The sequence below is a fragment of the Ascaphus truei genome, chromosome 3 (genome assembly GCF_040206685.1).
Source record: "Ascaphus truei isolate aAscTru1 chromosome 3, aAscTru1.hap1, whole genome shotgun sequence".
NCBI lineage: Eukaryota > Metazoa > Chordata > Amphibia > Anura > Ascaphidae > Ascaphus > Ascaphus truei.
This window is the reverse complement of record NC_134485.1, coordinates 395,129,843-395,145,751: the sequence shown is the minus strand read 5'-3', so window position 1 is coordinate 395,145,751 and position 15,909 is coordinate 395,129,843. Positions and strand designations below refer to the sequence as shown.

Sequence of the window (15,909 nt, the reverse complement as noted above, 5' to 3'; positions counted from 1 at the left end):
TTATCTTTAAATAGACTGCTACAAACCTTGCTCGCCTACCGTAGGGTTATTTTTTTTTTACCTTTTACAGTATCATAAACTTCATAATCATTTCGTTTATGGAGTTTTGTAGGGTAGGGTTGCCCCACACCAGTCCTCAAGTCACCCCCAACAGGTCAGGGTTTCAGGATATTCCAGCTGCAGCACTGGTGGCTCAATCAGTCCCTGCTTCAGCACAGGAGGCTCAATCTTCGACTGAGCCACCTGTGCTGAAGCTGGGATATCCTGAAAACTTGACCATGGGGAGCAAGGTTAGGGCTTGTGGACTGGAGTTAAGTTAGGGATATTAAATGATGAATTCGAACAGACAGTTATTCAATTTCCACTTTGGGTTTATTGCGGCTGTGTTGCAGTACAAGATAATCTGCTGTTATAAATGTTACAGACAAACACTGCATAAAATAAACCTTACATGTTAATTATCTAACATAGTTTTCTTGCTTTTATTTTTGCTAAATTAAACAATAATAGCAACTAGCTTTGACATTTAAAAAAAATTAACACTTTTTTTCTTTTTCTTTTGCACACCCTGAAATCACATCTTTGATTAGTGTTCTTAACTCTTTCTGGGAGTGTTTTTAATAACCACTGGAAAATATTTCAGAATAGTCCCTCAAACTTTGTGCCAACTATACAGAATACAGCTCCCCCTGTATATTATTTTGCAGTGTTACAGGCAATAGAAGTTCGGACTCGGAAACTTGGCTGCGACCAAGTCAGCACCGGCATTTGGCCGCCGACGGACACTTTGGCCACCGGCCGTTTCGCCAATAAGCTAAGTTAATGTAAGGGGTTTTAGCAGTTAGAGTAGGGTGTTAAGAATACATTTTTTAGGGTAAGCGGGTCAAGGTTTTTTTGGTAAGGGGTAAGGTTATAGGCTTACCTTGACAGCAAAACAGCAAGCGGGGAGCTATACAGACCGATAGAAGTATCACCAGGTCATAGACTACCCTGATAAATGTGCTGGCTGTGTTAAGGCACAAAGTTGTGGTCAGGTTCTCAACGCTCTTTGTTGTTTATAGTAACAGAATAGAAGCATTACCAGGACAAACGTAGCAGGCGTTACTACCCCTGTTAACGTGAAATTAAGCGTGCGTCATCGCCTTAGCCATTGTTTTCGTTAACGCTACTGTCAAATAACGCAATGTAACACATTAACGGATCCTGCACCTGTAGCAATCCTGGCGAAAGCTTTTAAGTCACTATTTCAAGTAATGTATTTTGCAGCTGTATCGTAATATCTACTGAAACATTCCAAAACATTAACATCATTAATGCAATACACCAGTACACAATGTTAGTTGCCTAGGGATGAGAGCAAACTTTTTTATATATAATTTAAGGCACTATATATAGATCATCCAAGATGTGGAAATAACATTTGTTTATTCTAGAAGCTTCACTATACAGTTTTCTTTTGCTGAAAATAAATAACTAAACATTAAACCAACACACAAGGGTCCCAACCTCTTAAAAGCAAAAGTACATATATTGCAACATATTCTTTGGTTAACCATATCTTAAAAAGACATCTTTTGAGTGGTGTGAAACTGGAATTGTACATAAATAAATAATTTCCCATTTGTTTAGTAAATATACTCTAATGCAGTAGTGTTCATGTTGTGAAAATGTTCAAGTAATCCAGCTCAGGAATAGATGTGGCACATGAGTTTTTAAAGACCTCCTAACTCCTTTCTATGGTAACAGTATATGAGAGTTATGAAGTATGTAAGTTTCATTTGAATACTAGTGATGAGCTAAGATTTTGCAAAAAATATCGTTTTTCAAGATAATGCAGCAATCTCAATTAAGCATGTTTTAAATGGCAGTGACTTCCAATCTAATGTATCCTATCTAAAAGTTAAACAGGTAACCCCAGATCTGTACAGTTTCTTGTTTTTTTTTTTAAACAAAATTGGAAATGTAGTGCACTATTAAAAATCCTTCTTTTTTTTAAAAATTAGTCTTAAGAGCAAAATACGCCATTTTCATGTAATTACTATTAACTTCAATCTAACATTTGAAATACACAGTGGATATTGTTTCCAATTAACAAATGGTAAGTCTTTATATTTTAAAAAGGGACAAGAAATGCCTAAAATATATATGAGCCAACTACAGAAAATACAATTTTACAATTAGAAAAAGGGGAAGTTTGTGTTTCATGGACATGCAGTTAAAGTAATGGCTATATGCCTATGGTCACCCAGCAGGTTAGTACATTTATTAGTGTTAACTCTTACCACTGTGTGATTTATTGCACAGGAAGCTCTAGGGTTTATTTACCGATTATTGCACCGTTGAAGATTAATGCAGCTACAAGATGCAAACTAGGGCCCTACAGAAAGCGCAAATAATATTTGTCTTTGTGTTGCTTTGTGATTGTAATTGATTGTCTAGTTCAATGTATGCAACAAACATTTGCCAAGTTGTCTGCACCTTTTTGAATAAGGCATTCTAAATGGAGAAGCACCGTACACAAATAATTGCTTCTTCTTATGGTCTATACATTAAATACACTAAAGTACTGCCATCTAAACTTGTATGTGAATAAGGCTAGTGGCTACACAACTGTCTGCACAGGAGTGACAGACTGAGCAGGAGAACCTCCTCTGTCTGATGATGACGAAGTAGAGCGATTGCTAATCTCTCGTTGAAGGTCTTCCAACTTTTTCTGGAGCTCTGCACGCTTAGCGAGAAGATCTTTATACTGGCTTTGGATAGCCTCCTACATAATAAAAACAAAACAAATGCATATATAAACTGAAATAGTCCCAGAAAGTCAAACTATTTATATGAGCGAATGTTTAGTGTTGTATATATCGGAACCATTCTAACATCAGACCCCTCGTATCTTGATTAACTAGTTTGAGTGTAAGTGGTATTTTGTGCATGGTGGCATCAAAAGTAGTATTGCCCATGCATGCACAGGCACATTTGGACTAAAGGCCCAACTTTGAAAACAGCAAATCTATTTCACAGGATTCAAAGGGAACTGGATACTGCAAAGGTGACAAAAGCATTATGAGTACTTAAAAGATGAGGTAACAAAGGACGGAGAGGTAGTAGATGGTATGATACCTTTTATTGGACCAACAAGTAGTTGATATGTTACAAACTTTCAAACCTCTCAGGGTCCTTTATCTGGTACCCACCCTTCTTTGCTTAAAAGAGGCAGACATTCATCCTGCAGGGCCACATAAGACCTGGAAATTGCAGGCTCTTAGGCCTTAATGTTAGCAGTTTAGTTTGCTGAAAAAAGCTGCCCAAAATTACTTTGCCAGCATCTTTCTTCACCTGCCTCCTAAAGTCTAGCTATTAATTACAGGTACAAATCACACTCAGCAGTACCCCTGCTTGTATTGGACCGTTTCATATCTGCATTACTTGATATACATTTATTTGCCAACCTGTGAACTGGAAATATGTCCAGTCTCAAAGTCTCCTGGGTGCAGCCAAAGCAATAACCGTGCATGCTTAATAGAGTAAGAAACTATGGCATTCAATGTTTTTTTTTTTCTCTATTTAACAAATATGGCTGAGGTTTACTACAAATGTCTTGTATATATTATAAACAAGATAAAACAGAGAAAAAAATGTGTACCTGTGGTTTCGTTCGTGGGTTCCACCTTATATAATATCCTACCCAGAGCTCTAGGTGTCTTGTACTGGCTACAGGATACAAGACATGGTTGGAGTAGTTCACGTATAACGGATTAGTAAAATCTTCAAGTTGGCTGTTTATAAAAGACCAGACCGAGACTGTCTGTTTTGAGAGACCCTAGAGAGGAATTAAACAATGAGATCTGCATGACTGTCAAGTGAATTCCAGAAAGATCATGTCACTCCATATTTTAACTGTTTATATTAATTTAACTGTGATGAGTCAAACATTGTTTTGCTCTCCAGCAGCTAGTAAAATGCTTCACTGCTGGCAAGATAACATCACTTTAGAGCAATGTATTGTCAGCTTCATCAGCTAGTATAAATAAAAATATACAATACAAAGCAATTTCTTCTACAATGTAAAGACATTTTTTTCATAAAATAGAAAAGCTTTTGTTAGCAGTTAAAGCAAGCTCATTATGCTGATATTCCATTAGTTTGTCTAAAGAGACTTGGTATTAACCTATGAACTAATAGTTGTAGTACAGTAAAAAACTGCAAGTGTGGTAGGCGCTATATAGATAAAATACACACATTTATAGTCCTTAACAGTGGGGTTTTACAATCCCGAAGCTTTGAGACAATGCTTAACACTTTTGTTAAATAATCCACCACATCATTTTACAGTTCATGAACCTACCTCTTTCAGTTTCTGTTCCTCACTGTTACATAGGAATGTCCCAAACAAACAGCTATAAAGATTGTCCAGAATAGTTAGCAGAAAGTATTCATTGAATTCAAAGGCATTAGGGAACTAAAGACAAGATTGAAATGAATTATTAAAAAGAGAACAACTTTAAACAGCTGCTAAAATATGAACAAAAGGCATCAAGATTCTCCCCCCACCCCCCATAAAATTGTTTAGAAGACAGTTCACATGGCACAGTTTCACCATACTGTAGTCTATAGCAGTTCCTTATTCATTTGACCAGGAAGTGCACCAAATTAATCCATCTTCCACAAGAGAAGACAGCTGGTTCCTATGCAGAAATGGGTTATGGAGACACTAACAATTTCATGACACTATTGATTGTTAAATGAAGTAGAAATAGCTGTGTTAGTCTAGTTACGATAGTGCAGAGTAAAAGACTACCTCAGTATTAGGTGATACCTTTTTTATTTGAACTAACATTTGATACTATAAGACAAGCTTTTGAGAGTTCTCCTCACAATACTTAGTATTGCTGACCTTAGGAACTCTCGAAAGTTTGTCTTATATCAATTGTTCGTCCAAATAAAAAAACGTTTCACCTAATACTAAAGTACTCATTGATTGTTAAACAAAGGTAATTCACTGTTCCACAGAATCCATAATAACCAAAATACCTACACAAGTACAGAGTTGGTATATCTTGAACTTTGTACGGATTCTTGGCTCTTTGAGAATGCATTATTGCTATCCTGTTTCCCAGGTTGAAGAGGGGACTAACTTAGTTATGAAAGTTAAACACATCTACTGAAAATGATCAATAGTATACAAACATGTTGTATAAAAATGTAAGTATAGCACTGACATCTTAACAAAAATGTCAAGGTCCTTACTAAACCACATCTGGTACAGAAAGGTGACGTTATTAGAAAACCTCTCACACTCACCTGTCTAGTCATTTGCCAGACGCAGTCAACAAATTGCAGGAACACAGGAGATTTGTCAGCATCAGGGTGGTTTCTATCACCATGGCCAACTCTCTTGGATGAAAAAACAAAAACAGTTGTACATGATTATTATGGTCTAGTTATGCACCTTTTAATTTTTTAGCAGAGCAAATTAAAAGAAACTAAATAAAAGGCACAAGAGTATGTGTAGGACAGTTCATCATATCACTGTCTGAGGGAGCCGAGTCACTGTTTTTATGCGTGCTTCATAAAGTATTAAATACTACGTGTGTCATACTAAATAAGGGCAGAATATGAAACTAATACATTTCAAAAGCAGCTGCCAAAGTATGGCCATATTTAAAAAATTACTTGAAAGATTTCAAGAGAAAGAATCAGTGAACTTCTTATACCGAAAAAAATAGCAGAGCAAAACGGAGCACTAACAAATGGAACAATCAAAGAACTTATTCAGAGAGTGCGTTTCCATAAAAAAAAATATGATTATTTATTGGTCATGAAGGCAAAAAAAAAAAAAAAACGGAGTTGTCACCCCACATGGTGACACATGGACATATGGTGGGGTGACACCTCCATTTTTTGTCTTCATGACCAATAAATAAGCATATATTTTTTTTATGGAAAGCGCACTCTGAATAATTTCTTTGATTGTTCCATCTGTTAGTGCTCTGTTTTTCTCCTCTATTTTCTGAAATTCCTACAAACGGATGGCACACACTGGATCTGAGGACATAGGGGATCACGTCAGAATGCTGCACTTTTAAAGCGAGTCCTTTATAACTACACAGTAACCCTCCTATTTCCTGATGGTTGAAGGTATGGTCAGATTATTTACGCTGCTATCTCTGGACACTGGAAGTGATAAACCTTTACTTACTGTGATTTGTGAGGTTTTCCAGACAAGCGTTCTCTGTACCCACCTGTTTACACCAATATGCTTACTGAAACCTTAAGGGTAACCACTGTTGGAACTCCAAATATATGATTTTATATATCTGTCTACTGTTCTTAGTACCACACAATTTTTTGACTTGAACTTCTTATACCGGTCACACTAATGTCTTGGTAAGGCACAGGCAGAAAAATGATTAATCCAAAGTAAACAATGAAATTGCACAGGCAACGTGTCGATTTTGGAGCAATACTTTTGTCCATGTCTCATTGTTTTGGGTATTAGCAATACAACAACAGTTTTAAGATGGAATTGTTACTAGTCTGTCTTTTAGCACAGGGTGCTCAACTCCAAACTTCAAGCACCCCCCCAACAGGTCAAGTTTTCAGGATATCCCAGCTCCAGCACAGGTGACTCAATCAGTCCCTGCTTCAGCCACATGTGCTGAAGCAGGGACTGATTGAGATACCCATGCTGGAGCAGGGACTGATTGACCACCTGTGCTGAAGCTGGGATATCATGAAAACTTGACCTGTTGGGGGGGGGGAGGGGTGCTTGAAGTTTGGAGTTGAGCACCCTGTGCTAAAAGACAGACTAGTAACAATTCCATCTTAAAACTGTTGTTGTATTGCTAATGGACCTGACCTATTGGGGGGTATTGAAAACTGGCATTGAGCACCCCTGTTTTAGCGTGTATAGTACATTCTTCATGTTATCCCTACCAGGATATTAACCATGTATCTGATCTTTGTGTCATCTACATAGATTTCCTTCTAACTGTCCTGTAATAGCAAGAATAAAACTTGCAGTGGACGGTGAGGTTTAAAGCTATGGGGTGGTAGACTAAACGTGAGGAAGCTATTTTTTTTTATTTAAAAAAAACAGTAGATATTAGGACAGCCCTCCAGAATACAAATAGGACACCTGGAAATTGTCATTGGTGCCAACATATTCAGCAACCTAGTGAACGTTGTAAAGTATATAGGAATGAGTTTAAACTTTGCTTGCAGTAATTATTTAAATTGCAACTCACAAGCTGGAACCTATGTCCAAAACTAAGCCACTCCTTCTCCACTAATACTTGAAATCCTCGGATCGTCCTATAGTAGCCATCAAGCATAAGCATGGCAAGGGAGGTGAGCTGAGCCGTGCGGTCCCAGCCATCACTGCAATGCACAACTACAGATGTCTTTCCCGATTCCACTTTGTCAGCAATCCTGAGGGCACCAGCAAGAATGAGCTAAAATATAAATAGACAACAGAAACTCAATATAAGCAGTTTTCTTGAGATTTAGGAGAATACATTTTGAAAACGATACTCTGATCATGCATCTTAATTATTTTTGCCAAAGTATCTTGTGGCATGGGAGGAGTTTTTTTAAAACTTGATTAGAATTCCTATAAAACGGGTTAATATATTTGGCAGTGCACCAGAATCAAGGTGAGATTAAATAATGCAATACAGCATATAAAATACAGCTCAAACCTGTTATAGCACGATCCGCTACAACGTGGATTTGCTTATAACGCATTCTGAGCGTGGGTCCTGATTTAAAAGCATCTCTAAGGTTTTTAGACACACATACATATATACACACACCTCCTTCCCCCTACACCATGCGGGAATTGAACCCCTGGAACTTCATATGCTTGTGCGATTCTCTAACTGCTACACTACAGGGTTGGTGTGATGAATCTGACTCTATAAACAAACTTAACATCTACTGCACAGTGCAGTAGATGTTAAGTTTGTTTATAGAGTCAGATTCATCACACCAACCCTGAGGTGTAGCAGCTAGAGAATTGCACCAGCATATGAAAGATCATGCAAGACTTTACTGACATGCAAAAGGCCAGAGGCATTATAGAGTTTGAGGGGGCCAAGATCCAGCTGTATAACGATCTCTCCATGTTAAGCACCGTAGAGAAATTACCGTGCACCTTCAAAAAGCTAACGTGAGATACAAATGGGGATTTCCTACCAAACTGATTGTTATACAACAAGGGAAAGTTTCTCAGATACGGAGAAAACCCCACTAACAATTTTTAAATCATTAATATTCCAGTACCAAAACAAGAAAAGAATCGCAGGACTCCGCGACGCCAGGAACCACTCGATTCCACCCAGGATGGAGAGGACAGTAATGGGTTGACGTGGGCAGTAAGAAAAACAGAAATACCAACGATAACAGCGGTCAGCAGAACAGGGACAGGAGGACAGCAGGACGAACCAGAGACCACCGAGTAAAGAAGAGTAACTATTATAATTATACACTAAATGATCGATATAACGGAGATTATTGACTATGTACTTTTATGTCCGACTGTCAGTTTGGATGTCTGAACTACGCAACGCTGTGGATATATACCGATTTGACTATAACTCACAAACTAGATGCCTTTGCAAGAGGAAAAGACAAATTGTAATAGTACCTGACAGTTCAAAGGTTCAGAAAGGGTTCTACCTTTTTTCTTTATGTTGATAGTCAGTTCGGATTAGAGATAGTTAAGGGAGGATGATGTTTTTCTAGATCAGTGTATGATGATGTCTATGGTAGCGCTGTGACTTTATAACAGACGTATTATAGATAATAAATTGAGGGTTCAATGTTGCCTTAATATTAAGTTTGAGGGATAAGGTAGGAAATGATGTATATGTATTAGAAAGGGCTAAGGAAAATGAAGTATCATAACTGCAATGAAAAAAAAAAGAGTAGATAGAAGATTGACTTCGCCCCCTATCCCCTTGTGGACCAGGGATGGCGCACAAACCTCCACTCCTTATATCTCCACACCAGGACTGGTGTGGACACGTGGCTCTGTCTGCTAGAGATCTGAGTAGCGGAGCCACTCATTTCGAGAGAATTGGTAGGGAGGTTTCGAGAAATGGGGGATCAAAAGGCTGGTCCTAATTTTTGGTTAATTGTGTACTTGTATTTATGATTGTTTCTTTTCTATAACAAGTCAGCAGGGAGAAATTATCCAAAAGTTTACTTGGCAGAGGATGTCTGAGGGTAAGGTGGCACTAAAGAAGGCTGGGGTTGGAGTAAGAAACAAACTGAGGTTGGTTACTAACCATCACTACGAACCCAAACACCACAACAAGAATGACATATAGGATAGGCACTCTGAATGTAAAGTAGCTAAACGCACCAGTAAAAAGGAGACGGGCCATTGAAGAGATCAAAAAGATGAAAAACAATGTAATGTTGATACAGGAAACACACTTTAAAAGAGAGAAAGAACCGAGAAGGATCAATAAAGACATTGTACAGAATTTCTATAGCTTATCAAGAGATAAGAAAAACGGGTGGGAATTCTTGTTTGCAAGAATGTTATGCTGCAGGATATCACCATGAAGAAAGATATAGAAGGTAAATATATAATGATCAAAGGATAGATAAAGGAGAAGAAGGTTAACGTAGTTAGTAAATATATAAATATGGCCCCAACGTTGGGCAGGCAGATTTTTTTTAGAGGAATTGCTAGCAATAATGAATGTGTTTAGAGAAGGAGCTCTATATCTGGGTGGTGATTTTAATGTTGCACTAAACCCGGTGTTAGATACTTTCAAAGGGCATACAAAAGTGATCAAAAAACAGAAAAAAGGGTATAAATAAAATATTGAATCAGTAGGCATTAGTTGATGCCTGGAGAGTTTTGAATCAGTCAGGGAAAGATTACACATATTACTCACACCCACATGATACCTATTCTAGAATAGATTATCTTTTTATAGACCAGTTTAATGTGAGTAAAATACGGAAAGTCAATATTGGGAATATTACATGGTCAGACCACGCACAAGTAACGCTAGAAATTGATTTGGGTGAGGGATCTACACAGAAAGGTGAGTGGACATGGAGATTGAACGAGTCCTTACCTTAAAATAGTAATGTAGTAAATCTTAAAAATGATTTTGCAGAAAATAATGTAGGGAATATACTGTATCACTGGCAATATTGTGGGAAGCTCATAAAAGCGTCATAAGGGGAGTGTATATTCAGCAAGCCTCCCTCAGGAAAAAACTAAGAGAAAGAGTAATTATAAAATTAAGCAAGTTAATCCAAGATCTTGAAATAAAACATAAGAGGGCAGCAGATAAGGAAATATTAGCTGAACTAATAACAGCTAGAGGAAAATTCAACTTGTTAGCAACTCAAAAAATAGAAAAGTCACTGACTTGGCTTAAACATAAATATTATGAGAAAGGTAATAAAATGGATAGACTGTTAGCCAATCAGTTAAAGCAGAAGCAGAGCCAATATAATATCAGCAAAATTCGGAAGCAGGCTGGAGTGGTGTCACAGGACACAAAAGTTATTAAAGAAGAGTTCAGACTATTTTATGAGAAATAATACAATATAGAAGCCGTGCAAAATAGGAAAAAGGAACGTATAGAGGACGATATAGATTTATTTATGATGGATATTCAAACTAAAACAATTACACCCGAGTCAAGAGATAAACTTGATGCGTTTATAACGTGGGATGAGATAGAAAAAGTGATGAAAGATCTACCCAATGGGAAAAGTCCAGGTCCTGACAGACTACCACAAATACTATAAAACCTTCGCCAACTCTCTTATAACACACATTCAGGGTATGTTTAATACTTTCAGAGACTCCGGTAACCTATCCCAATATATGTCAGAAGCTCATATAACGGTTATCCCCAAGTCAGATAAGGACAAATGAAACTGTGCAAGCTATCATCCAATATCGCTTATAAATGTAGATGTCAAAATTCTTGCCAAAATTTTAGCGAACAGACTTAATAAATATTTGCCGGATCTGGTGAAGGGTGATCAAAGCGGATTTATACCAAAAAGGGAAGCCAAGGATAACACTAGATGAATGATAAATATACTGAAACAGATTAATAAAACACAGACTCCAGGCATGATATTATGTATAGATGCAGAAAAGGCATTCGATAGAGTGCAATGGAATTTTATGTTTAAAATGCTGGAACGTATAGGAAAGGGGGATATGCTTAGGCAGTATATAAAGGCATTATATAGTAATCCGTCGGCAAAGGTCAAGGTAAATGGACAGGTCTCGAACGCATTTAAAATACTTAATGGTATGATACAGGGATGCCCTCTGTCCCTGTTGATTTTTGCACTAATAATGGAGCCATTAGCAGAATCAATAAGGAATCATCCAGATATTGCGGGAGTTAAAATTGGAGAGAAAGAACAAAAGATCGCATTATATGCGGATGATGTTCTTCTGATAATAACAAGCCCTCTAGTTTCGTTGCCAAGTATAATAAATGTTCTGGGCAGATAAAGTTAAGCATCTAATTTTAAAATCAATTTAATAAAAATGGAGACCCTAAATATGTCTCCCAGCAGGGTTGGCGGCCCAAGAAAAAGAAAACTTCCCTTTCGAGTGGAAGACACCAAAAGTAGAAGATCTGTTCCAGGCCAATTATACTCCATTAGCAAAAACAATAGAAAACGAGTATTATCTTGTATAAAGATAGAATTTTCTTAAAATGGATGTATTGCTGAGGCTTATACATTTGTTCCAGACTATCCCTGTGAAAGTTTCCAAGCAGTATATTACTATGCTTCAAAGTAAAATTAATACATTTATTTGGGAATTTAAAAAGCCAAGGACCAATACTAAAACATTGCAAAGACATAATTACAAGGTGGACTTGGGCTACCAAACATCAACAAATATTATCTCGCTACACAAGTGAATGCTCTTTTTGAACGGTTTCACTGTACTAAAAATAAACTCGGGGTGAAAATTGAAAATAATTATTGTAAAGAAATAGACACAAATAAGGCTCCATGTCTTAGGAAGACAGATCGCCCTAGAGGTCTTTATGAGCACCCCACTATTGGTGCAGCACTGTGCATGGGATAAAATGTCTAAAGATGAGAATTTCCACGTTTCCATCCCTTCTAACCCCAATATGTGGGAACCCTGATTTCCCCCCAGGGCTCGACTCCATAATATTTAAAAAATGGAGTCAAGCGGGTGTAATTAGGCTGGGAGATCTGATGGATATGGGTAAGACCCGATGTTTTAAACACTTTCAGGACCAGTTTGAATTTAAAGAACTGGAGAGATTGCAATATATACATTTTTTCCATTATGTGAATGGAAAAAAAAAATAAACAAAAAAAAAAAATACACACATTAAGGGTGCTGTATCCTTTTGAAACAGTGCTGGTTTAGCGGGGTGCAGGCGGGCACAATATATCGTACATCTATAGAACATTACTAGAAATTAATATTGAATCTAAACCAGGGTTTGTACTAGCCTGGGAAAAAGAGCTGGGTAGGGAGTACTCTGCAATCGAATGGACACGGATGTGGAGTAATGCCAGCTCTTCCTCGATATCAACGAATACTCTAGAAAATGTATATAAGGTAATGTACAGATGGTAGTACACACCACAAAAACTGAAAGAATGTTACCCAGGAACTTCCAATAAGTGCTGGAGAGGTTGTGAGGAGGTGGAAACAGTGCTTCATATCTGGTGGGAGTGTAAAACTATAGAGCGGTTTTGGGATATGATATTACAGCAGATTTTTAATATTACCATGATTAGAATCCCAAAAGACCAGAGTATTACACTGCTAAACAGAGAAGGGGTAACGGGGCACAGAATTAGGAAATGTCTATTAATACATATGCTAAATGCAGCAAGATGTGCCATTGCTGCCAACTGGAAAAGGTTGGAGGCACCCACTATGGGACAGTGGGAGTCGAGAGTATGGGAGATCATGAAAATGGAACAACTATCAAATATAACCACTGACAATAGGTCAAAATTTGAACGCCTTTGGCTGCCATGGTCAGAGTTTACTGCTAATAGAACAAAGTGAGAGGATCGGAAAGTGGACACACTTGCCAGTGAGAATAATAATAATAAGGATAACCCGAACTACTATTTATGAGAATTACTTGTTTCTAGTATTTATTTTTTGTTTAATCACAATTTTCTATTGTTTATTTGTCAGTTTTTTTGGATTGTTTCTTTTTTTTTTTTTTTTTTTTATTATTAATGCTGTAAGGTAATGTGCTATTGTATACCCGGTACTCTAATGCATGACTCATTTTATATAATATTATACATTATACACTAAATCTGAATATTACTGACTGTAGACACTGACTGTAGACAGCAAGTGAAAAAAGTGCAAAAACTCTGATGTCTTTTTTTGTTTCTTTTGTGTTCTGTTTTTTCTTTTTTTTTAAAGTTGTGTTGAACTGTTTTGTATATGTTAAATGTTATAAAAATGTGGGTTATAAATAAAGAATTTACAAATAAAGTCAACTATAAATAGTAAGTCTGTATTTTCATTGATGGGTTAATGCCTTTGTATAGACCTTAAGAGAAAGACGTCATGTTCCTTAAGAGAGAGACGTCATGTTAGTATGACATGAAATGTAATACAAAATTACAAAAAATTATGTTTTAGGATGCCATTAGTTTAAAATACACAAATTGTGTATATTTGTCCATATTTTCTATTTCATGACATAGCCTTTTAAGAAATAAAAAAATATGTCGGGGGAGTGGTTTGCTTCTTAATTATGTACCTGCCCTCAGACTGATCCCAGGAAAACGGTTAATTATAAAATGTGCTGAACAACAACTTTCATAATGTAAAGAACAGGCTTTATAATGTGCCAGTCAAAGCACGCTTCAAAATGTACAGAACAACTATTATAATGCAGACAACTTTTTTGAATGTACAGATATTAATCTTTATATTCAATAAGTGCAAACCATGCAATATGTATTTTCATGCTCACCTTAATATGTTCTAGCCAATGGGTGGACTCTAAGTTAGAAAGCCAGTTTGATTCTTGAATGCTCGGATATACAATCTCCTTCAGCTTCCTCAGAGACTCTCTCATTACATGAATATTATGTATGTCCAAGAAGACCAATTCTGCATTCTGATAAGCATCCTCGCTTTCATATCCCCCACCTTTAGCCTTGACAAGAAAAAGGAGTAGAAGATTTTGTTGCAGGTCTTTTCAGTGGCTAAACACAAAAAACACTAAGCTACAGTATATGCTGGAAAGTAACATCGCAGCCTATTTTCCATTTAAATTAACCATAGCGCTAGCATTGTTTACGTCCATTGCATTTTCCATTCTACCTATATATTGAGAAAATTCCTGCAGTGGGTTCAATAAAAGGTCAGCTCATAGAGAATTCAATACTGCTATCAAAACTGTACACTTTAAGTTAAAGCATCAGAGCATTCTAGCTGATAACAGCCAGTCCTATGTACGTACTACCCATTGCTCTCAGTATGTATAACATCCTGGAAAACTGAAGAAAAACTGTAAATTGCAAATACAAAAACCTAACTATTTAGATATATGCAATATACAAAGTTACATTTTACATGTGCTATGTAAATATATTTCATCAAGTGGAGGGGCAGTATAAACGTGTTTTTAAATGTAGAATTCCCGCCCCCCCACACCCCCTTTGCTGATGTAGGGGACTGCAATAAATTAACTGCTTGGCTTCTCTGGCAGTTTTGTCAGTGCCAAAATTGGCTGCTGTTTCTTTTCAGAGCAATTATTTTTTTTATAAGTATAATAAAATGTCAAAAAAGAAATAAAGATAAATATATATATTTTTTTAACAGTACTTGCATATGCTGAGGTTGTTACAAAAACGAAATAATACGGGTAATGGAAAAGCTTCAAATAAATCATTTACACTGCAAACTATTCAGCTTTAAATACGAGAGGAACAACAATAAATAAAAGCTTATTTTGTTATACGTTCACGTTTCAGTTTTCTGTTCTATTGCCTGCTGCTCTCTATTCCTGGCAGATGGGTCTTTCACTAATGAAATAAGTAATTTGTTACAAAATGTAGTTTCACCTTATTGGCTATAGCATTGACACTGGGCCTTGCGTCAAAAATAAAGACCTTGTGGGACTGCGCGTTCGCATCCATGATAGATTGCAGGTACTTTTCATCATCCTTGCTTCTCTTTCCATTGACTCCAACCATGGGCTGGCTGCATCGCGTTATTGCAGCTTGACTTTCTGGATGAATCCATGATAGTACCTGTATTCAAAATCAACTCACAAGTCATTTCTAGTACAGACGTGAAGTCATTGAAAAGGAAACGTTCCAACATGAGTTTAGATACAGATGTAGCAAACTTCATTGCTCCTGCTGATAACACACAGGGCCACCATCAGGGAGGGAGAGGGGCAGCTCTAGGACAACTCTTCCAGGCCCTGTGGCAAACGGGGGCCCGGTTGGCCAAACCCATAAGTTGGGTTCGACTGGAAGTCGGATGCAACTTCGAGGATTGACCAGCCCCATCTCTCTGCCATGCCTGCCAAGCTCAACAGTTAGGTGTGTCCCCCCCACCTTCAACCCGGGGTCCAGGTGCAACTTCTGTCCTGGGACCTTGGAATGCTGGTTGCAGGTCATTGTGTTAGAATGCAGAATATCCCACCATATCACGCCAGAGGGAGCAATAACCTTTGCTACATCTGTATAACACAAGGCTCCATAAGATGCAGCTTCTTCAATGCTTGATGGATTTACAGCAACTAGTAACTGAGAAGCAGAATTTCATACAAATCACTTATTCATTGCTGTGAAGCTGCTTCTCTGTGCCAGGTCATCGTTCGTTTAAATGGAGTTCGGAGCTTCCAAGACATGGAGAACTGGCTGCAC

The 15,909-nt window shown here is 37.3% G+C and overlaps 1 protein-coding gene across 4 annotated transcripts in view; it reads right to left on the bottom strand.

The window, feature by feature from the left end:
• Window positions 1-350: 350 nt before the first annotated feature.
• The window catches only part of MTMR2 (myotubularin related protein 2), a 55,585-nt gene continuing 40,026 nt past the window's right edge, over window positions 351-15,909 (bottom strand). For all 4 annotated transcript variants that reach the window (XM_075592461.1, XM_075592464.1, XM_075592462.1 and 1 more), the window contains 7 exons: window positions 15,097-15,285; window positions 14,001-14,186; window positions 7,248-7,454; window positions 5,302-5,394; window positions 4,346-4,459; window positions 3,644-3,820; window positions 351-2,767 (listed from right to left, as the gene is read on the bottom strand). In XM_075592461.1, the coding sequence (XP_075448576.1) occupies window positions 2,603-2,767; window positions 3,644-3,820; window positions 4,346-4,459; window positions 5,302-5,394; window positions 7,248-7,454; window positions 14,001-14,186; window positions 15,097-15,285 (1,131 nt within the window). In that variant the 3' untranslated portion in view covers window positions 351-2,602. The remainder of the gene's footprint in view (window positions 2,768-3,643; window positions 3,821-4,345; window positions 4,460-5,301; window positions 5,395-7,247; window positions 7,455-14,000; window positions 14,187-15,096; window positions 15,286-15,909) is intronic.